Below are 23,851 nucleotides of genomic sequence, written 5' to 3'. Positions count from 1 at the left end.
CTTCAGCTAATACCTCCATTGCTCTAGTGGTAAGGCTTGGGAAATCCAACCTCTTGTTCTCCTATTTTCTTCTCTTGGGAGAACTTTAAAGTTGAGTCATTTTTACCTTTCTTGAGTCTGATATTGTCTCTTTCTTTTTTTTGTCTGCGCCGCATGGCTTGCAGAATCTCAAGCCAACCAGGGGTTGCACCTGGGCTATGGCGTGGAGAGTGCTGAGTCCCAAACACTGGACTGCCAGGGGACTCCCTCTGTTTCTATTCCGATGATGCCCCATACTCTCTTGTACTCTTTGCTTGTGGCCGTACATTGTCTCCAGGGAGCCTTAGGTTCCTTTTCTGAATTTTAGCAAAACTTGGAGCCTCTCGTCCTTGTGAGTAGTTAAGTGTTCCTTTCCCTTCATCGAGTAGCTTCTACAGACATTTTCCCTACACCGTGGATTTTCATGTTATCAGTTGAGTGTAAATGTTATTAATTTGTGGTGTGTTGACCACTATCACTTATCCCATAATCAGCAATTAGGCTTGTGAGTTTAGAGGTGGACACAGCTGCTTTATATAAGACATGTTCTAGCACTGGTATTGAACTATTGAACAAAAAGTGTAAGGCTAAAGCTGAAGTTCACGGAAGGGACTAAGCCTTTGAACGATTGCATTAAAGAATAAGCAAGAAAGCTCTTTGGTTTGTGTCTGTCAGCCATTTTGTTATTATTGTTTATAATAATAAAATGTACTGACAGCTATTAGTACTGCCTTTTTTTTTTTAAACAAAAATTTCTGTTATTGTAAGCTGAAACCTTTTCACCTTAACTCCCTTTTTTCCAGTTGAAACAAGAGTCTCTGACTTTCTTGATCATATAGAGCAAAAGTTCTTCAGGAATACAGTGACAGTGTTATAGCAGAACAGGTTATGTTTCCTTTAGTGGGGCCCATCTGCCATTGGCCACCATTTAGGTTAGTTTGTCCTTGTTGGCTTGGCATTTCTCTTCTTAGAAGAGCTCTGTGTTACCTACCATCTGGGAGATGCCACTCTATTCCTCCTCTGGATGATTTGTTTGTAAACTGAGTCTAGGAGAAGGAGAGGTGAAGTCTGGGAAAAGTACACATATTTTCTTTGGTTTCCCCATTATAAAGTCACAAACTTTTTGCCCATGATACAAGAAAATTTTACCTAATCCTGAAATGATATGGTTTTTAATTTTAAAAAAAATTTCAGTTTTTTTGTCATGTGGGATCATAGTTCTCCCGACCAGAAATCGAATCCAGACCTTTTATTATAGAAGCACAGAGTCTTACCCAGTGGGCCTCCAGGGAAGTCCCCTGACATGGGTTTTAAAACTGGGTGTTGTTATAGGTCCTTATTAAGACTTAAAAAATTCAAGTAGATCATCTATAATGATTTTTTATCCATATGTAAATTTGTATCTACCGTCATCCCCACCACTATCCCCAAGATTATTATGAATAAACTAGCTCTAATATTAACTAGCTGTAACCTTGAAAGAATCATTTAAGTTTTGAGTCCTGCTTTCCTTATTGGTAAAATGGGGATAATAGTATCTGTTCGCAGTGTTTAAAATAGATAATGTAAAACACCTGGCTGTGTTCTTGGAACATACTGACTTGGTCAGTAAATACCACTCTTTAGTAGATTAAACGTCCGGTGACCATGTAACAAGAAAAGGTGACATTCAGTGAGCATCTGGGGTGTGCCAAGACCGGGTGAGATTGTATGTGCTGTTTGACCTCTCCCCAATTACCTGGTGTGCAGGTGGGAGCCTCCTGCCCGTACTGTGGAAACCTGCCAGGGACCTTGTGGTGGGCCATGTCCCTTGCAGCTCTTTAGGTCTCTTGCCAGGTTGCGGGGCCTGTGGTTTCAGTGTCATTCCTTACAGTGTGTAAGATGAATGTCATTCAGGCTGCCCTGGTTTCTCTGGGCTTGGATTTGTTGATAAAGTCCAGACCAGCCTTTGTATTTGCCACCGTTTAGCTTTCTTCTCTTGACCTGTCGGCTTCACAGGGTGGCTTGAGAATGTCATTTCTTCATTGTCTCTCCAGTACAGGCTCCATCATGGGTTTGGACAGTTTCAAGTTTCACCTGAGTGCTGCTTTTGTAGCCTAAGAATCTCATCCACTTCTTTTTTTTTTTAAGATCCTTTTGTAATTGATTTAGTTCTTTTTAAATGGTGCTTCTAAAATTAGTTTTGGGTCCAATTAATTTCCGTTCTCACTTACCTGTTCACTTTGAACTTGTCTGTTTTTCTTGTTGGGTAACTTTCAGTTTAAATTGAAAAAATGAAACACAAGCACCTTTTTCTTGGTTCCAGGTAGCTATGCAGAGCTGTGGCTTCTAGTGTTCTAGTACCTGGTCTTCTAGCTCCTTAGAAGACCTGGCCTGGAGTCTCAGTCTTACTACTCACTAATTGTGTGTTTTGGGAAAGTTTGCCCTCCTTCAGTTCCCTCATTTGAGAAATGGGCATGACAATAGTACCTAACTTAATAGTATTGCTTTTAAGAAGTATTTCCTAAACCTTCCTAGGTCAGTGTTAATGTTTATATTCTCCCACCTCCTCTAGTATATTCAGGTCCTTATGATATAACCCCTTCCCTATACACATTCTGTTGTGAAGCCTTCTTTGCAAGTCTGGGAGATGCTGTGATGTCAGAATTCTTCTTGCTTCCCTGAGATCCAGAGTGGCCTATTGGTTTGTATCTTGATGCTTTAAGTGCTTCATTGAGCATTATACGTCCTGGCATCTAAAGCTAATTTGAAATCCTAAAGCGTCAGAGCTGGAAAAGAACTCATAAATAGCCAGATTCAGTTCCCTTGTTTTACAGATAGGGCAGCAAAGCCTAAAAAGGGGAAAGAATTTGTTCAAGACTCCACCAGATCTGGGATTTCAGCTCACAGTTGCATGATGCCGAGATCAGTGCCCCTTATAGAATCTAATCCACTTTCTGTCTCCTTTGTGACTGAGTGAGTCAGTTACGTTGGCTAAAGTGTGACATTGCTGTTGGCAGAGGCTGACCCTATCTAAGTCATAGGTCAAGAGAATGGAATCTTTCTGGTTCTTCTGAGGGGGGTGGTGGGGGCCGTCGTGGGGGAAGCTTATACATGTATTTCATGTGGTCTTAACTCTGTTTGTCTCTCCTTGTCTCCCCGACGTGGCTTCTTCATCATCAGAACTCTAAGCTCTCTGGACTGACTGCTGTGGTTCCCGACATCCCAGGTTTCCGCAAGATCCTCCCTCGCTCAGATTACATCATCATCCCCAAGAGCAGCCTGCAGGAGGAGCGGAGCTGCCCTCAGCTAGAGCTGTGTGTGGCCCAGAACCAGATGTCCCCTAAAGGACCGTCTCTTGTGTCCAACACTGCCCTGGAGACAGTGCCTGGCCATGCAGGCATGGCAGAACAATGCCTGGCTGTGGAGGCCTTAGCTGAGGATGTGGGAGCCCTTGCCCAGCCTGGTGCTGTACAGGAGATTGCCACCTCAGAGATCCTCGGCCAGGATGTGCTCTTAAATGAGGCTTCCCTGGAGGTAGGGGAGAGCCACCAACCTTATCAGACGAGCCTGGTTATTGAAGAGACCTTAGTGAACGGCTCATCAGACCTCACCACTGGAAGCCTGGCTGTGCCCCACCCGCAGGTGGGGGAGAGTATGTCTGTAGTAACAGTCATGAGGGTAAGTGACAGGTACTGTGATTGAGCTTTACCTGAGAGAGTTAAAAAGGCAGCTAGACCCATGCAGTGTGATTCTGGAGTAGTGGTACTTAGGAATTGGTGTGGCACTTCTGAGTTGGACTGCAGTCCTCTTGAACCTTTTTGCCCCTAGGCTTGGTCCAAAGTCCTCTTCAGTTTCTTAGGCACTCATATCTCCTCTTGCTCAGTTTAGCTAGTGTTTTCTTCACACGAGATAAGGTACATTAGCAGGAGGGATGGGAATGATATTTGGCCTGTCCATGACTCAAAGCCAGGATCTGTTAGGCTGTTAGCATTGGTTAGGATTTTATGTTCCCATATGATTGTTTCAGCAAACATAATAGCATCTTGAAAACTGTTCAGGAGGGATTGTAAATGGTCTTCTTGGGCACAGAGTAAGTAGAAGAAGGAAGTTCTTTTCACAGCCAGGTTGATCGGACTAATAGCCGAGAAAGAAGGGGGAGATCTCTTCCCAGTCATGCCCAGTTGAGGGGAAAGAGCAGTGATTTCAGTGATTCCACAGCGTGGACCCTGGAAGTGAAGAGTTGGGGAGCTGCCACCAGGCTGTCAGTCATCCTGGGTAGGATGGCATCCTCAGAGAGGTACTTGTCCTGCTCAATCTAAGAGGACCAGCATGCAGTGGCCCCTACAGCCTGGATGGGTGAGAGCAGATAGCCCTCCAAAGGATTCCTTGCCAGGCGTAAATTTTATTATTTGTTGCCGCAATGCTGTTTATGGTAATGAAGCATGCCATTGGCCTGATTAATAGGTCTAGTCAAGGCTATGGTTTTTCCAGTGGTGATGTATGGATGTGAGAGTTGGACTGTGAAGAAAGCTGAGTGCCGAAGAATTGATGTTTTTGAACTGTGGTGTTGGAGAAGACTCTTGAGAGTCCCTTGGACTGCAAGGAGATCCAACCAGTCCATCCTAAAGGAGATTAGTCCTGGGTGTTCTTTGGGACTACTGATGCTAAAGCTGAAACTCCAATACTTTGGCCACCTCATGTGAAGAGTTGACTCATTGGAAAAGACTCTGATGCTGGGAGGGATTGGGAGCAGGAGGAGAAGGGGACGACAGAGGACGAGATGGCTGGATGGCATCACCGATTCGATGGACATGAGTTTGGGTGAATTCCGGGAGTTGGTGACGGACAGGGTGGCCTGGCGTGCTGTGATTCATGGGGTCGCAGAGAGTCGGACACAACTGAGCAACTGAACTGAATAGGTTCCTGAGAACATTTGACAGGGTCACAAGAATTGGTTTCTTTGACTATTTATGTGATCTTAGGAGTCTGAAGTATCTTAACCTCAGTTTTCTCATTTGTAAAATGAGGATAGCACATTCCCTGTGGTAGTGGTTTTCTTTGTCCTTAAACTTTTATTTTGAGATAATTGTAGATTCATACGTTTTCTTGATGCATCCATTGGGTAAGCATGTTATCTCTGGTTATTGGACTTGATTGTCTTCAGTGTTATGAGTGCTCCTGGGTGTTCTTCACTCCATCTCAATAAAACTGTCTTGTCTCCCTGTACCCGCAGGATTCTGGTGAGAGTAGCTCCTCTGCGCCAGCCACGCAGTTCATTATGTTGCCTCTTCCTGCCTACTCGGTTGTGGAGAACCCCACTTCCATCAAACTGGTTAGTATGTGGGGAATTGATGGAGATTTTGGCTACGTAAGAATTCTCTTTCAGATAGTTTTCTAAAATTGCTAATGAACTTTAGCAATTTGCCCTTTAGCAAAAAAGGGCTTGTTCTATGAACTTAGGACATGGGGACTGGCAGAAATCTCAGAGATTTTCTGGTTCAGATATTCTTAACTGGGGGTGCCAGGGTGGGGGGCGGGTCTGTGAATAGAGCTCCACAGGATCCTTGAACTCAAGTTACATACAAATTTTTCTCTTTGAAAAAGTAATTTCTTGGGATAGGTTCCATGGCTTTTATCATATTTTCTGAAGTGTAGATGTAGAAAACTTGAGAGATCACTGATAGAATTCAGTCCTGTTATTGTGCAGGTTAGGGAAAAGGTCCAAAGAAGAAAAAGGGCTTGTTCTATGATTCAGGGTCACTGAGCTGCGAAACAAAGCAGAACGAGGACCCAGGTCTTCAGATTCGCACTGTTCTTTCCATCACGTACTGCAGCATGTGTGCTGAGACGGTCGTAGGGTTTTGTGAAGGACCTCCAGCACGCTGTTGAGTAGAAGTGGTGTGAGCCAGCATCTTTGTCTGTCTTCTTAGGGTGAAAGTCTTTAGTCTTTCATCATTAGCTGTAGGTTTTTCATAGGTACCCTTATCACGTTTAGGAAGTTATTTTTGCTGGAAGTTTTTAACAGGATTGGATATTGGATTTTTGTGTGTCTTTAGAGATGATTGGGGTTTTTTTGTTGTTGTTGTTAGTATGATTAATAGTATTTTTCAAACGTTAACGCTGTGTTCCTGGGGTAGACCTCACTTAGCAATGATATATTATCCTAATATATTATTGGATTGGATTTGATAACATTTTGTTCAGAATTTTATTTATATTCATGAGGGATGTTATTGGTCTCTTAATTTTCTTATACAGTGTTTTTCTTGTTTTAGTATCAAAGTTATGCTTACTTCATAGAATGAGCTATGAAATATTTTCTGCTCTTCTATTTTTTGAAAGAGTTTTGTATAGTACTGGCGTTATTTCTTCCTTAAATGGTTAGAGTTACCAATGAACTCATCTGGGCCTGGAGATTTCTTTGTGGGAAGGTTTATAATGGCAAGTCCAATTTTTAAAACATAGGTAAAACTATTCAGATTATTTTGGAGTGAGCTTTGAAAGTTTGTCTTTCACAGAATTTTAAAAAACTGGTAAAACATGTAATGAAATTTACCCTTTTAGTCATTTTTAAGTGTACAATTCAAATGCTGTTGATGTTAAGTATATTCGCAATGTTATGCAGTCATTAGCACTATGCATTTTCAGAACTTTTTCATGATTCCAACCAGAAACTATCTATTAAGCAGTTACCCCCATTCCCTGCCCCTGCTTTCTACCCTAGGCCCTAGTAATAGCTATTTTACTTTCTTGGAATTGGTGTATTCTAGGTACCTCAAATAAGTGGAATCATTCAGATACTACCTTTTTTTATCTGACTTTTTCATTTAACATGTTTTCAAGGTTCATCTGTCTTAGGGCATGTATCAGAATTTCATTCCTTTTTATGGCTAAAATATATTCCATTGTGTGTGTATACTACATTTTGTTTATCCATTCATAAACATTGCTGGATATTTGGTTTATTTCTGCCTTTTGATTATTGTGAGTAGTGGTGATATGTACTTTGGTATACAAATGTCTGTTTGAGTCCCTCTAATCAATTCTTTTGGATGTAATACCCTAAGGGTAGCATTACTGAATCATGTGGTAATTCTGTCTTTAAAGTTTTGAGGAACCTGTGTCCTTTTAATGTCTATAAAATATGTAGTGATTTCCCTTCTCCATTACTGACGCTGGTAATTTGGGTCTTCTTTCTTTTTTCCTGATAAACTTGGCTAGAGGTTATTGATTTTACTGCTCTCAGAGAGGGAACATTTGGGTTCATTGATCCTCTCTATTGTTTTTCTGCTTTCTGTTTCACTCTTTTTTGCCATGATCTTTATTATCATTCTGCTGCTTACTTTGGGTTTAATTTGGTCTTACCTAGTTTCTTAAGGTAGAAGCTGAGGTTATTGATTTGAGACTTTCTTTTCTAATATAGCTGCTTAGTGCTTAATTTGCCTCCAAGCACTACTTCGGGCTTCTCTTGTGGCTCAGCTGGTAAAGAATCTGCCTGCAAGGCAGGAGACCGGGGTTCGATCCCTGGGTTGGGAAGATCCCCTGGAGAAGGGAAAGGGTGGTGGTGCTGGTGGTGGTGGTGGTGGTGCTGCTGCTGCTGGTGCTGAGTAGCTTCAGTCGTGTCTGACTCTGTGTGACTGTATAAACGGCAGCCCACCAGGCTCCCCCGTCCCTGGGATTCTCCAGGCAAGAACACTGGAGTGGGTTGCCATTTCCTTCTCCAATGCAGGAAAGTGAAAAGTGAAAGTGAAGTTGCTCAGTCGTGTCCAACTCTTAGCGACCCCATGGACTGCAGCCCACCAGGCTCCTCCGTCCATGGGATTTTCCAGGCAAGAGTACTGGAGTGGGGTGCCATTACCTTCTCCGAGGGAAGGGTTACCCCCTCCAGTATTCTGGCCTGGAGAATTCCGTGGATTGTATAGTCCATGGGGTTGCAGAGTCAGACACGACTGAGCGACTTTCACTTTCAAGCACTACTTTTAGTGGCATCCCACAAATTTTGATAGGGTATGTTTTCATTGTTATTCAGTTCGAAATGCTTTCTAACTTATTTGACCCATGAGTTATGTAGAGGTGTATCATTTTCCAAATATTTGGGATTTTCCAGATATCTTTCTGTATCGATTTCTGATTTGATTCCATTGTGATTAGAACTTTGTAGTTTGTGTAAGACTTGAATCCTTTTAAATTCAGTGTGGCTTATTTTATGGCTCAGAGTATGGTTTCTCTTGATAATGGTCTAAGTGCATTTGAAAAGAGTGTGTAATCTGGTGTTGGAGTGTTCTGTACATTTCAGACCCTTACTGATTTTCTGTTGACTGTTTCTGTCAACTACTAAGAAAGCATCCACCAGTCGTTGTAGATTTATGTTTCTTTTTGCAGTTCTGTTAGTTTATGTGTCATGTATTTTGACTGTTATTAAATACATAAATGTTTAGGATTGTTAAATTCTCTGGATAAGTTTATTGCTCCTTTATTAAGAAGTGGCATAAATCTACTTAGGTCTGGTATCAAGCTTTCTTTTGATTATTGTTATTAACAAGCTATATCTTTTTCCATCCTTCTACCTTTTTGTAGCATTGTATTTAAAGTACCTTTTTGGTAGACAGCATATAGTTTGACTGTAAGAGCAAGACCTGTCTGACTGTCTCTGCCTTATAATTTAGTATTTAGGCACTATATATTTAATGTGATTATTAATATGATTTGGTTTAAATATGTCCTCTTCTTGTTATTGTTTTGGTTATGTTTTATTATATTTTCTTTTGAAATGCTTAAATATATTTTTTTTAATGATTTATTTATTTTCGGCTGCCCTAGGTCTTCATTGCTGCATGTGGGCTTTTACTAGTTGTGGTGGGTGGGAGTTACTCTGTAGCTGCGGTGCTCAGGTTTCTCATTGCAGAGCTAGGGCTCTAGAGTGTACGGCCTTTAGTTGTTGCAGCTCCTGGGCTCAGTAGTTGTGGCACGTGTGCTTAGTTGCCCCGAAGCATGTGGAATCTTCCCGGACCAGGGATTGAACCCATGTTCCCTGCATTGGCAGGTGGATTCTCAACCACTGGACCACCAGGGAACTCCAAATTGAATATTTTTAATGAGTCTATTTTATCTCATTTATTGGTCTATGGCTCATTAACTTTGTCTTCATTACTGTATTGGTTTTTTTTAGGATACGTATCTTGGTTTCTTTTAGGTACATATATTTAACTTGTCATAGTCTGCCTTTTCCTCTTAAAATTCCCGCTACAGATAAATAATATTTTATTAGGTAAGAAAGTTGTAGTAAATTATTTTCCTGAACCTTTCCTCTTCAGGAAATTAATGTTCTTTCATGGTCTAATAAATGTTAAATCAAGCTCTTCTAGAACTACTTAAGAAGGCAACATCAGCCTTGAACACTGGCATTATTTTCTAAAGTCATTTCTGTACGCTGCTCTTTAGGAGTATTTCCAGGTTGGTGGTGATTTATTTATGGAACTAACTTTTCTCTGGGAATGTATTCAGAATGACTATTCTGTGTGGGGCCACAGTCAGAGAAAAGACAAATGTTTTATTTTCCATTAAAAATAGTCTTACAAGCTTTTTGTTCCTCAAGATATACCCATTAAGCAGAAAGGGCAGGTGATTTTACAGAACAGGAAATCAAGGGCCCAAGAGCAAAGATGAATTACCCCCAGCTCATTCAGTGTGTCAGTGACGAAGTTGGAACCCAGATCCTTTTTCCTGGTGCCACACAACTTCATACTCATCCTTGATTTGCTATCACTGTCATATCCCTTTTTCCTTAGGTGTTCTGGCCAGAGGCAGCCTAGAGGCAGCTTGGTGTTTCCTAAGGGAGGTTTTTGCTTTCTGGCCAGGCTAGGGAGACAGGGATTAGAAGCTGAGTAAACCATTCATAAGTGACCGAACAGATCTGACAGGGAAGTGTTTTCTTTGCAGCATTAATCAAGAAATGGAGCGTGGCTAATTTCTATTTGTAGCTGAAATGTAATACATTCTGTTCAAAGGGAAATCACCAGAGATTATATGAGCCAGTGATTGAATATATGTATACAAATAATCAAATTCTGTTGAGTGTCAAAGGACCTGGTTTCAACTGGAGTTCCCTCTCATTTTTTTAGTGACTGGACTGTTTTTATATCTTTGAATCCTAGATTGTAGGTTCTCTGATTTTTAACTAATAAGAATGAAGATGAAGCAAGCGCTTTGATGTATGGAGAGCCATAGGGTGCAGCAGGATGCATGGAAGGAGTTTTGACCAGGAATCAAAAAGATCTGTCTTCTAGGCCTGGCTGTGTCCTTGAGTCACCACATGATTCATGATTTGAAACAAAGCATCTAACCACTCTGAACCTCAGTATTGCTGAGAACTTTAAATGAGATATTGATAGAGTGTTTAGCACTGTGTGGTATTTCACTTAATTAATTGTAACTATCATAATCTTTGTTCTTCTGTAACCGTAGGCAGTTGTTTTTCTTCATTTGCATTCACTTTCTCCATTTCTAAAATGTGAACTAATAAGTTGTATTTTAGGGCCTTTCCAGTTCTGATCTTTTAAGACCATGAACTGGCTAATTTTTTGCAAAGCTGATATCCTCCTGCCATTGTTGGGGTTCTAATAGTCATCAGGATCTGAGAGAGATTAGGTTGCACTGTTGATTCTGACCTTTCCTTTTCTTTTTTTACAGACTACTACATACACCCGGCGGGGCCATGGGACATGTACCAGCCCGGGCTGCTCCTTTACCTATGTCACCAGGCACAAGCCACCCAAGTGCCCCACCTGTGGTAACTTCCTCGGAGGGAAGTGGATCCCAAAGGTAGAGTCCATTGGCCATCACTGCTTTGGAAACCCCACAAAGTAACCTTACTATTCCCCTTAAGAATAGATGACTTAAATTAATATTCATTTAACTTTTCTGATGCTACAAATAAGTCAGTTTCTTTTCTTTTTAAGAAGAAAGAATAAAATGTTATCCGTAACCTCCATCCCAAGAAAAGCCATTGTTAAGATTTCAGTGTCTGTTAGGATTTTTTCTAGTCTTTATTTGTGGCTATAGAAATTCTGTATCTTGTCTTTTTTCTTTCACTGTACCATATCATTAAATATTCTTCAAAAACGTTATCTTTAACTGCTTCATAGTTTTCCATGAATGACTATACTATGTTAAATTCATTTCCTGTTAGGGTCACCTTTTTAGCAATCTACCCTCCACACTAACTGCTTAGCTATTCATACACACATTCCTTAGCTCTGAGTCCTTTTAGTTTCATGTGGAAAGTGTTAGTTGCTCAGTATTGTCTGAATCTTTGCAATCCCATGGACTGTAGCCCAACAGGCTCCTCTGTTCATGGGATTTTCCAGGCAAGAATACTGGAGTGGGTTGTCATTTCCTTCTCCAGGGAATCTTCCCGACCCAGGGATCAAACGCAGGTTGCCCACATTGCAGGCAGATTCTTTACCGTCTGAGCCACCAGGGAAGCCCACTTAGTTTCCTATAGCTTCTATTAAAAATGGAGGTCTTTAACCCAGTATTCAAGCTCTGCCATAGTTTAACTTTCCAAATATGTACTTCTGTCTCCAGATAAATGGTGCTCGGTAAATAAATGAGCATTAGAGCTATGCCCCTGTGATGTTCAGTTCAGAACATGTTTTTTGTTACCTGTTGTATGCTTGGCACTGACTGTAAATCATACATACTTGCCCCATTTTTGATATGCAACTGTAAATTATCTAGGGACAAAAGGACTAAAATAGAAGCTGTTTTATAGAGGAGATGATTTGGAAAGAGCAATAGAATTTGGGTAGCTAGAAAAGGAAAGAGAAGGCATTGTTTTTGTGAAATAGTTTAGGCTAGGATTGTGTTCATCATGTGTTTCAACTCATGGTCCAGACTTATTTTCTCTGTAGAGAAAACTTTCATAGTATCATACTTACTAAGTTCCTTTGGGGCATTTTCCACAGAACATTTCTTAGAAAATTATCAGGATAGTGACTTTTGCCCCCTGGCTAAGTATTGAAGTTCAGGATAGCACCAGTTTTGGAGACAGAATAGGTTAATAATTAAGAATATAATTCTGGAGTCAGCTTCCTCAGTTCAAACCCCTACTCAGGTATTTAACATTGTAGCCTTGGGAAAGTCATTCTACATTTCTGTTCTTGATTTAGGCTTCCTTTCATTTGTAAATAGAAGTTAAGAATATTACCTACATCAATAGGGTTGTTGGAGGGGTCAGATGAAATTATCCATGCAAAGTGGATGGTTCATTTCTAGTGTAATTATATATTCAATCCTCTGTAGGGGTTCACTGCTCCCATTGTTGGCAGCAGTATAATTGTCTCTTGTTATTACTGTGAACATTAACACTTCAAGGGGCAGGAAATACCTAGGGCTTTGTGGAGTTTTTGTGTTGTGAAGCCATTTCATTTATTCCCACCCTAATTCTTCTCCCAAAATACACTTCCCCAACTGCGGTAGGAAGATAGAATTGGGTAGTAGTTGGACTTCTCCTTGGTCCTTCTTCTTCACTGGTGCACAGCAGGTCTGTCAGATGATCTTGTTTCCTGTGCTTTTGCGCGAGTCTGACCGATCCTGTGCACAATCTGTTTCAGATTGTGTTTTGACTTTGGCTTTCTTTGCTTTTTCATTTTGTCTTCTCCCCTCCCTTTTATTGAAATAACTGTTAAGCCATTCTCTTTCTGAGATCGAACTTATGACGTGCATAAATTTTTTTTCTTAGCTACTTGTCTCCTGTCTTTACTTGCTAAGTCAGAGATTTTTTTCTCCAAGATTTTTCCAAGAATTACTATGTACGGATTTCCCTGGTGGTCCAGTGGTTAAGAATCCACCTCCTAATGCAGGAGACACGGGTTCAATCCCTGGTTGGGGAATTAAGATCCCACATGCCTTGGGGGAAACTAAGCCTATTCACTGCAATGAAGAGCTGATGCCGCCAAATAAATAATAAGTAAATATTTTTAAAAAAGAATTACCATGTAAAGAGCATATACTGTGATTTCTAAGTCTCCTTGGAACAGAATAAGTAATTTTGAGAAGAAAAAGGGTAACATTGTAGCTTAAATGCATTTAAAATTTTAGAGATAAAAGTGACTTTGGTTATCAGCTAGTTCAACTCCCAGTTTCTATCTGAGGAAAAATAGATTGAGGAAAAATGACTTGTTACCTTCACATTGTTAGTTATGCTATTGTCTTTTCCACTAAACCAGACTGCAGGCATTGCTGTGCTGTTAAGCTGCAGAATCTTAAGATTTCTTGAGTTCTCATTTTTGAAGGAGCAAGTATAAATAGTCTCTGAAAGTTTCAAATATGTCCATGCCAGTCAGGAAATGACTCACCTTTTCTTATATTGTTCTGGAGTTTATACTGGCTAAAATTAGCCCAAGAAACATGTGGCACAGTTCCCAGTGAGTTGGATGGAACAAAAGATGGTATATAAGGCTCTTTAGCTCAAGGCCTCACTCCTATAGCAGTAATTGAGGTCTCTGCACGAGGAACTGGTAGTATTTGTCTTCCATCTTGAAAGAAAGTGACATCTAAAAAGGGTATGCTGAGTGAAGGAAATGTGAGACCACTAGCTCAAGTTTTTTGCTCTGTTTGCTTAAATTACTCAGTCTTCCTGCAAAGAATTTTTGTCTATAGCCTACTTAGTGGGCAACATTTTGCTCAAATACCTCATCTCAAGGATTTGGTTTAACATGTTTCCTGTTTTTCTGCTGACTTCCCTCTTGAGCAGTCAGGAAGCTGAGTACAATTTACTAAGAATGTTTCTTGTCTTCATGGTTTGTCATCGTGTGTTAGAACCTGCTGCCGCTAAGTCGCTTTAGTCGTGTCCGACTGTGCAACCCCATAGATGGCAGCCCACTAGGCTCCCCCGTCCCTGGGATTCTCCAGGCAAGAACACTGGAATGGGTTGCCATTTCCTTCTCCAGTGCATGAAAGTGAAAAGTGAAAGTGAAGTCGCTCAGTCATGTCCGACTCTTAGTGACCCCATGGACTGCAGCCCACCAGGCTCCTCTGTCCATGGGATTTTCCAGGCCAGAGTACTGGAGTGGGTTGCCATTTCCTTCTCTGTGTTAGAACCTAAGAGTGCTTTATTGGAGATTTTTGAAAGGTTATCTATGTTGGTTCTTAGCCAGAGGCACCATGTGGCCCAGAGGGACTTTAGAAATGTAAGGGGTTTTTGATAGTCAATGACTGGGAGACAATACTGAAATTTAATGGCATTGGCCACAGGTACTGAGCTTCCTGAAAAGTGCAAAGAGGGGTCCTTCCCCTCCATGAACAATTAAGTCTCCCAAAGGCTGTCTTCCTGCCATTGACCCAAGAGCTCTCTTTTTCCATAATGAGAATTGAGGAATCAGATGAAGCTTGCCTCAGGTGACATAAGCAGTGATGATGAAGCAGAGCCTAGACAGAACCCAGCTTTTGTGGTTTGTCTTCTAGTTTATAGTGCCTTTCACTGTTCATGTGGAAGAAGAAAACTCTGAGATCCATTTTGGACATAACCACTGTTAAGAAATTTTTTTAAGAAGTAGGCCTTGAACAGTCAGAGGTCGAAGTAAAAAAATGCCAGTATTTGTTTGCTGAAACCTAAAGAAACATGTCATTAAGAAATTTATTAGAAGAATAGGTTTATGCTAACTATAGCCTTGAATATTATGGTGAAAGGAAACTGGAATCAGAAGACTCAGGTTCAGGCCAGTTTTATAAAACTTGGGACCTGAAGTCAGCCTCTTCCTCTCTCAGCCTCAACTTCTTATCTGTTGCTCATACATAATTGTTACGAGAATCAAATGAGAGAATATTTGTAAATGTGTTGTCATCTGTAAAATGCCACATGTATAAAAGGTTTTCTTATTTTTTCTAGGAAAAGCCAGCCAAAGTCAAAGTGGAATTGACTTCTGGTGTCTCCTCCAAAGGCTCTGTGGTTAAAAGAAATCAGCAGCCTGTCACCACTGAGCAAAATTCCGCTAAGGAAAACGCTTCCAAACTGACTCTGGAGAACTCAGAAGCTGTAAGCCAGCTTCTCAGTGTAGCTCCTCCAAGAGAAGTGGGTGAGGAGAATGAGTGGGAGGAAGTGATCATCTCAGATGCCCATGTTTTGGTCAAGGAAACTCCTGGGAATCATGGCACAGCAGTCATTAAGACGCCAGTGGTCAAGCCTGAGGTCTCTCTGGGGACAACTGAAAATGACAGTCCTGGACTAGACGTGCCACCGCCAGCTGAAGGGACCAGCACCTCCGGTTCACTCCCTGCTCCTAAAAAGCCTACAGGGTAACCCAGTGTGTTTATATATAGCATTGCATTTAGAACAGCAGCTTGTGAAGTGTCCAGTGTGTGTTTTGTCCATGTCTTTATAGCATTCCTAAGACAGGCAACAGAGCCCAATTCATGGTTTCTATGTTAGATACAGAAACTGAAGCCTAGAGACATTGATTTGCCTTTTCTCCTATACTCTGCTGTCTTTTCACTACTGTTCCTGGTCCTTATACATCTCTTCAGTCTCCCTAAAGCATTTATTGTACAGTCTTGCTAGTACAGACTGTGGGCAGTGTTACAGACCTGGTATTCAATCCTGGCTCCTACATTTGGAAAGCGAGGTATTATTAAGGCATCTTATGTAAAGATTCCTGTCCTGGTGGTCAGAGAACTAAATTCTGATTGTGACTCTTCCTTGGGCTTCTATTTGACTGGGCACAGACACTTCATACCCATTCTCCCCCGCTGGAAAATTTTGAGTTGAGGCTTCTAAAAAAAAAAAAATCATATCCTCAATGCCTGACCATATGCCTGAAAAAGATCACATGTAAAGCTTTCAGATAGGAGAGGTCCATAAGTATGGGCTGTTTTTCTTCCCTTTTTTAGAGGTTTAACTGGATGCTCTATGTAGCTGCTTTCCAAAGGCAACTATCATCTTAAAATGGAAATTCCTTATTTGTTTATATCAGTGGTTCTCAAAGGGGCACAGTGCCCCAGGGGACATTGTGGCAGTGTTTGGAGACATTTTCGGTTGACACAATTGGGGAGAGAGTGCTACTGGCACCTACTGATAGAGGCCAAGGATGCCGCTAGACATCCTGCACTGCACAGGACAGCCTCTTGTGCCAGAGAATTATTTGGCCCAAAATGTTAGTAGTGTCATGATTTAGAAATTCTGGTTTATATTATTATGATGAAATTTTTTTATTGTTGAATAGAAAATATACTTAGTTCAGACTCCAAGATGTAAGAAATATATCCTGAAAAAAAATCTTTCTGTCCCATCCTTCAGTGCTCCATTCCCATTTACCACAGACAATATTCCTAACTTTCTGTGTTTTTAGAGATAATTTTAAGTATATATAGACAGATAGTGTGTGTGTTTATAATAATACTAAGTTTTTTAAGTGAAGATATTAAAATACGTATGTTATGCTAAATTTGTGTAAAGAAAGGTGGGAAAACATGTGATGTTTGTACATACAGAGTTAACTCTTGAACAAACATGGACTTGCATGGTGTGGATCCACTTACATATGGATTGTTTTCAGTACATACATTCTGTTGTACTGCATGGTGTGCAGTGGGTTGGGGAACTCTGGATATGGAGGAAGGGCTGTGCAGTTATCAATGAGCTTTTGAGTACGTGTAGGTCAGTTCCCCTAATACATTCTGTTCAAGGTCAATTGTGTGTGTGTGTGTCTATTTTTTTTCCCCACCTTTCTTTACACAAATGGCAGCATAACATACATACTTTGACTCATTGCCTTTTAAAATTTAACAATATAGCAATACTCTGAGATGGTTCTGTGTCCTTAGAGAAGGATGCTATGCACTTTTGCTTTGGGCAGCTGAAGCACTTTAGCCAAGGTGTATTGAGGCCTCCTGTGGACAGGCTTAATGCTCAAATCGGAGCCACAGAGATGAAGGAAACACCGACTTTGTTCTCCAGGGCCTCTCAGCAGCCCTCATGTGGGAGACTGATACACTGTAAATACTTGAGCTGACTAGGGGTGGACTAGATGTTACAGCTACCTTGGCTGGTGATAATTCCTCACTGTAGGCATGATTTTGCACTTTTAAAAAATCTTCATAATGACCCATGAAGTACCTGTAATTAGTTTCCCATTTTACGTATTAGAAACTTAAGGTAAACAGAAGTGGGATTTCCTGCCCAGGGTTACAGAGCTACTTAATGGTTTAATTAATGTCTAAAGTATGACATTTTAACCAGGCTAGTATTCCTCTAATAAAGTGCTATCTGGAGATAGCATTTGGATTTTCTTCCCCTTGGTCTGGAATTTCTAGGAAAGTTTCCTTCTTTTTTTTTTTTTTTTCAGAGTTGACCTGCTCACTCCTATGCCCAGAGCCCCAGAGCTTAAAGGCAGAGCACGGGGCAAGCCATCATTACTGGCTGCAGCAAGACCCATGAGAGCAATTCTTCCAGCTCCAGCTAATGTGGGCCGAGGCAGCAGCATGGGACTGCCCAGGGCCAGGCAGGCCTTCCCTCTGAGTGGTAAGGTCTGGGACAGACCCGGGAAGAGGGACTGTTGGAAGAGGGCAGGAGTGGGGGTTGAGCATGGAGATGAGAGACTTAGGGCCACTCTGAATGCACTTAAGTCACCAGTTTGGCTCCTGATTGTCTCAGATAAGACTCCCTCTGTGAGGACTTGTGGCCTGAAGCCAAGCACGCTGAAGCAGCTGGGCCAGCCCATCCAGCAGCCATCTAGCACTGGTGAGGTGAAGGTAAGACCATTCCCCAGAGGGGGAGCTCCCTGGGGGTGCTGGCTGCTCTGAGAACAGGGCTTCCATTGAGTGTCTCAAAGCCATAAGCAAAAAGCCTCCATTATTACACTGGTAGAGCTCTGGGAGTAGGTTTAGCATGAATGACTTGTCTATTTTTTAAATTTCTTGTTACGTGTACTTTTATTTAGAAACAATTTAAAACAAGTTATAAGAATAAAAGTAGTACAAAGAGCACCTGTGCACTCTCTAACGTCACCTACTGTTAACGTATTAGCCCATTTTACATTATAATTTGTGCTCATGTATCCTCCCCCATTGTGTGTGTGTATTTAAAATTGTCATAATTTAAGGGTAACGTGGCCTTTTACTCTTTAATGCTTAATTGTGCATTTCCTAAAAATAGCACTATTTTGCTACTGAATGAAACATTGATACTTTTTCATGTGTGTTCCAGTTTTGTCAGTTTTACCCAGTTAAGTCCATTATAGCATTTTCTACTTCAGTACAGGATCTGGTCTAGGATTAGATACTGCATTTAGTTGTCATATCTTTTTAGAAAAAAATAAATGCATGATTGCTGTAGAAAGTTCAGGAAAGGCAGAAAGAAAATAAGTCTTAGGATCCTGTCACCTAGAAATACTAGTTATTGACAGTCTGGTGTGCACTGTTTCAGCCCTCGAGTCCTTTCCTGCATTTGTCTGTGTTTATGTTTTAAATGTAATCTTTCAAACCTACAAGAATGGCTCTTTCTCCATATACTGATTTGTTGTTCATTCACCAAGTCAAGTCCGACTCATCACAATGCCATGGATTGCAGCATGTCAGGCTTCCTTGCCCCTCACTGTCTCCCAGTTTGCCCAAGTTCATGTCCATTGAATTGGTGATGCCATCCAACCGTCTCATCCACTGGCATGTAACCAGTACAGTTCATTCCATTTAATGATAAAGCTGTTAAAGATTTATTACCAGGTGTCAAAGTTGCATGTGTTGAAGCACCTTTTTTCTTAGATTTTTTGTTGTAGTTTTTTCTGAGCATGCCTATCAGTAATAAACACATTTCTACATCAGTAGAGGTACATACATCTACACATTAAAAGCTTGATGAAGCTATGCCCATATTAAATGCAGTCATTTTTCCATTTCTTCTTCAAAATCCTGATTTCAGCCCATTAAATTAATTTCATGATCCCTCAGTTTGAAATTGAAAACCCCAAAATGGACCAAATTGGAATAGGAACATCAGTCTGCCTTCTCTCTTGCCCTGTGCTGTCAGGTAACTGCTTTTATGTGATAGTTCTAAATCTGTCCCAACAAGGGTATCAGTCAGTTTCTACTTTGAAGGTTGATCTTTTTTCACCCAGTAGTGGTGACACCTCTGGGTGCATGTGTGATCTTTGAGTATAGAAGGATGGTAATGAGTCTGCTTCAGCTACTTCCTAGATCTCAAGGCCTTAGAACTCCTTTATGTGTATAAATTGCCAGTCTCCTCTAGTTTCCTTTTAATTTGCAAATTCAGTATTTGTAAAAAGCCATAAATGCTCTTGTTGCTGCTGCTGCTGCTAAGTCACTTCAGTCGTGTCCGACTCTGTGTGACCCCATAGACGGAAACCCACCAGGCTCTCCTGTCCCTGGGATTCTCCAGGCAAGAACACTGGAGTGGGTTGCCATTTCCTTCTCCAATGCATGAAAGTGAAAAGTGAAAGTGAAGTCGCTCAGTTGTATCCAACTCTTAGCGACTCCGTGGACTGCAGCCTACCAGGCTTCTCTGTCCATGGGATTTTCCAGGCAAGAGTACTGGAGTGGGGTGCCATCGCCTTCTCCGTCTTAAACCAGTTAAGTTACATGAAATCTTATATTCTGAAAATTAAATTATTACAGAATAGTTATTTTTAATTTAGAATGCTTCCTTCATCTTTTTTGCATTTTGTGTAGAACATTTGAGCAATTTATAGCTCCTGGTAAAATGGGAAACAACCATTATCTTCCCCTCAACCTGTGACATTTTAGTGAATAATCTTTCAGACATCTTTTTTTTTTTGGCCATGCCAAAAAAATGGGATCTTAGTTCCCTAATCAAGGATCAGACACAGGCCCCTGGCTGTGGAAGTGCAGAATCCTAACCATTGGACTGCTGGGGAATTCCACAGACTTCTTTATGTCAGCATAATTCAACCACATATTTGTGTATAGAGCAATTATATGCTTTTCTCACCTGATAGTAGTTGTAAATCTGATTTATAGTATTACCAATATGCAGTGTTAGAAGCTGTGCAAAGGAATGTGGCAACCCCGGGAGTTGAAAGCGACATTCAACCTTTGGTGGGCTGGGGACTGCTGACTAGCATCCCAGAGAGCTCATTTGGAGCGTAGCTCTACAGCTTCCTGGGCAATTGTTTCCTCAAGCTGTTCCAGTACATAGGACCTCAGGAGTTTGCCTGAGGTTCAGAAGCACTAAGTAATCTGTTTTGATCTGCAGCTGTCAAATGGCCAAACCAACAGGACATCTCAGGTAAAAGTTGTGGAGGTCAAGCCCGATATGTTTCCTCCATATAAGTACAGCTGCACTGTCACACTGGTAAGTGGAACTAAGTGATGGGTGGACACAGGGGTGGTTTGGTTGTATGGTGGAGGGTGAGTAGGAGTCTGAGTGGGGGTGGGGAGTGGTACTTGGGAGTGAGAGTAAGGTGAGGGCTTGATCATTGATTCTAAACATCTTGTCACTGGAACAAATCATAGTGATTATTGAGTGAATCAGCTAGGTTTCTTGTTTTTCCCAAGTGAGATCCATGAAGTGTAGGCCAGCTGACCAAGATATTTCTCTTGAGAGTAGTTCTCCGGGAAAGTCACTGAGAATTCAGTCCAGCTTCAGCATTCAGCCATCTTTAGACCTTTTAGTGCTCTACATGCAAGTTTGAGAAATGTATTTTTTTTCTTCCTAAAACAGTCACATTCAGTACTAGTATCTGATAGGGCTTCAGAGTGCTTTAGTAAAAGCAACTTATTTTGTTCAACCTGGTGTTTCCCACCAAGGTTTTCTCTCCCCTGCTTTTATTTTTAAGATAGCATATTAACATCCCCAGAAACGAATGTGTGGCTCTGGGGTCATTCTTTTGCAGGCTAAGCAGCCTGGAGCAGTGAAATAAACAGTGGATGTTGAAAGACCTAGTCCAAAAGCGATTCTGGCTCTACTGCTGGCGTGCTGTCTGACCTGGAGGCTCTTTCCTTCTCTGGTCCTCAGTTTTCACTGTCTGTACAATACTCTGTTGGCTTTAGAAAGCATGTTTTGGGGCTTCTCTTGCTCAATACTCTCTAATTTTGTTGATCCTTAAGGTACCAAACCAGCCAGGTAACCTTTGGCAGTTTCCCTGGATGAGTGAGATGCACAGATTTTGAGGAAGCAGCTAGATTTTTTTAAATTGAAGATTTTTAAAAATTCAGAAATTTCTATTGAGCACATTCTTTGTGCCATGCCCTGTGCTGGGCATTCAGTAGGAACAAGACAACATAGTATGGTGGGTCATTGCCTTTTCTGTCCCTGTCTTGGGAAGAGGGCTCTCTTATCCTGGAGGGCTGCTCAGGCTTCATTTTCCAAAGGCCTAATCACTACCTTCTTTGTGCTGTCCATCCCTTCACTGTCTCTTCCCTGTGGCTATGGGAGGCCACCGGGCGCACCATTTGGTGGGGACTGCCCAGGACCCTCTCTTCGGCTGATTAGACTGCAGCTTGTTGTAAGAGCCTCAGTGCCAGAGCTGTGAGCTTGTAGAGGCCACAGGTCACAGTATTTCTTCAGACGGAGCTTGAAGTCTTTGGTCCCCCTGGCATTCTGTTAGAACAGACCTGCTTCACTGCTGATTGCCTGGACCCTGAAGGCATTTGAATTTCTGACCTTTGAGATTCATCTTTGTTTCACAGATAGGAGGACTTGCCAGAACCGTTCAGGCTATATTAAGACTGAAAGGGGATAACCACAGAAAAAGTATCTTGTTTCAAGATACTTTCAAGGCTCTTTGAGAGCTGGTCTAAATCTGGGTTTGTAATTGTCACTCTCCTCTGTTTTACCAGTAGCAGGTCATCCTGATTCTTGGCTCTGCACAGGTGTAAATTGACTTGTAGAATTGAAATATGGTCTTATTTTTTAGGATTTGGGCCTGGCTACATCACGAGGTCGGGGAAAGTGCAAGAATCCCTCTTGTAGCTATGTCTACACCAACCGGCATAAACCTCGGATTTGTCCCAGCTGTGGTTTTAACCTTGCCAAGGACCGAACTGAGAAAACCACCAAGGTTCTCGTGAGTTCCTTCCCCAAACACACCCCCCCAGTCTTGGACAGGGCTCTGTTAGCAGTTCAGCTTTAGGAGAAATAAAAGGATTTCTTGGTACATATTGTAGTTAGCACCAGAACTGGAGCCAGGTTCTAGGTTCTGAACCTGGCAAGTGCCTTCTTTCTGGGCTTCCTTATCCTCTTCGCTAAGATAAGGGAGTTTATCAGATACCTTGATCTCCAAGAATCTTCTAGCTCAGTGGACCCAGAGTTCATTCACAGGAGAAAAAAATAGCCAACACAGGTCTTAGTGAGGATTCTGAAGTAGAAAGGATTGGAAAGGTTATGTCATTTTAGCTCTGAGGTTGTTGAAGGACCTGTAAATAAAATTTTGGTAAATACAGAGTGCCAGCCTCAGGACATTGTAGGTGAGATTGCTGCTACTCAGGTTCCTTGCAGAGCATTTGGCCAACCACAGTGCTTTACTTCTAGCAGTCTTGGCAGGCCTGCTCTCTGAAGTGGGACCAACCTGCTGGATAGTAAAACACATTCCACTTGGCTCCTTAGGGCTTGTTTTTGTTGTTTGTTTGTTTACTAGAATCAGGGAAAATGGGCAATTTCACGGGACCTCTGAATTTCCACATAGGAATTTTTTTTAAGTGAACAGAAAGAGTACCTACCTAAGACAGTGAACAGAATGACTGGGATGAACATAAAAAGAGAGATCAACTCATATGCTTTGGAGGGAAAGAGAATGGCTCACAGAACAAGTCAGGATCCAAGGTGGAGCCCCCGCCACTCTAGATCTAACCCACACCTCACAAGATGTGCAGGATGTGGGTGGGAGAGAAAGGTGTGCAATATACTCAAGGATAGGCATGAGTAGAGATGAAGAGGTAGGCAGTCTGATGTTCCATTGGGTTAGAGGAGAGAGCGTATGGAGAGGAGTATGGAAAAGAAGTCTTAAAAGATTGGGACCATGTATCATGGAAGATCTTTAATGCTAAGACTAGGCAGTTTGTTTTTCAGGCAGGGGGTCATACTGAATGTCCTGAGCCATGGAGAGGCCCAGAAGGTTATGTCAGGAGGTCAGGGGGTTTGGGAGCAGACAGAGCTAGAGAGGTTAGGGAGGACTTTTTCAAGCTAAGTTTTCTATATGTATGGATGGGAGGGGGCTTTCTGGCAGTGAATCTCACCCCCTAATCGTCAGGTCTGTTTCTGTGCTTGAGGTAGTATTCTGAGGTTATTGTGAGAAAGAGAAGTGGAACTAAAAGGAAGAAACACTGAGAATAGGAATTGAGAGACCTGCCTGGAAATGACCCTAAGTTGCTTGCTTTCCCTATCCTGAATTTTAGTTTCCCCATCAGTAAAACAAAGCAGGCAAGGTGGATTAGATCTGGGCGTTGTATTCTTGGGGCCATGAGCGCTAGAGAAAACACGAGTTGAGCTTCGAGGAGTCTCAGAACTTCTTGTAGATGCTCCCATGCCTCCCGTCACGTCCTGTTACACAGGGAGCCCTCTGCTGGCAGTGAGTTTTCCCTTCTGGTTTCTCCATGTGGTTGATATGCTCCTCTTCACATCACATTGACCACACCATTTTTTTTTTCCTTCAAGAAAGTGAATGTTATTTTGTAAACAGGGATAATTCCAGTGCAATATAAAGAAAATTGATTTAGATCTAAAATTTTATACCCCAGCTTAACTTTTTGTTTGTTTGAACTATTTCCTTAAGTCAGTTTCCAGAGGAAAACTTTCGGTGCTCACATACAAACACACATCTATATGGTTCTTGACAAGTGTTGGGACTTGAATTCAGAACAGATACTTTTGACAAATACTAGA

At 41.6% G+C, this 23,851-nt stretch overlaps 1 protein-coding gene across 3 annotated transcripts in view; it reads left to right on the top strand.

Annotated features, from left to right (window-relative positions):
- Window positions 1-23,851, top strand: part of HMGXB3 (HMG-box containing 3) — a 60,703-nt gene that overhangs the window by 4,803 nt on the left and 32,049 nt on the right. For 2 of the 3 annotated variants that reach the window (XM_040239578.1, XM_040239579.1), the window contains 8 exons: window positions 3,181-3,678; window positions 5,234-5,332; window positions 10,690-10,821; window positions 14,891-15,297; window positions 17,343-17,518; window positions 17,651-17,748; window positions 20,225-20,323; window positions 21,888-22,037. In XM_040239578.1, the coding sequence (XP_040095512.1) occupies window positions 3,181-3,678; window positions 5,234-5,332; window positions 10,690-10,821; window positions 14,891-15,297; window positions 17,343-17,518; window positions 17,651-17,748; window positions 20,225-20,323; window positions 21,888-22,037 (1,659 nt within the window). The remainder of the gene's footprint in view (window positions 1-3,180; window positions 3,679-5,233; window positions 5,333-10,689; window positions 10,822-14,890; window positions 15,298-17,342; window positions 17,519-17,650; window positions 17,749-20,224; window positions 20,324-21,887; window positions 22,038-23,851) is intronic. The other variant, XM_040239580.1, reaches the window with a different exon arrangement.

The sequence above is a fragment of the Oryx dammah genome, unplaced genomic scaffold (assembly GCF_014754425.2).
Source record: "Oryx dammah isolate SB20612 unplaced genomic scaffold, SCBI_Odam_1.1 HiC_scaffold_5, whole genome shotgun sequence".
Classification (NCBI taxonomy): Eukaryota; Metazoa; Chordata; class Mammalia; order Artiodactyla; family Bovidae; genus Oryx; species Oryx dammah.
Note: the sequence above shows the minus strand (reverse complement) of the source record. Positions and strands in the feature narration are given on the sequence as shown.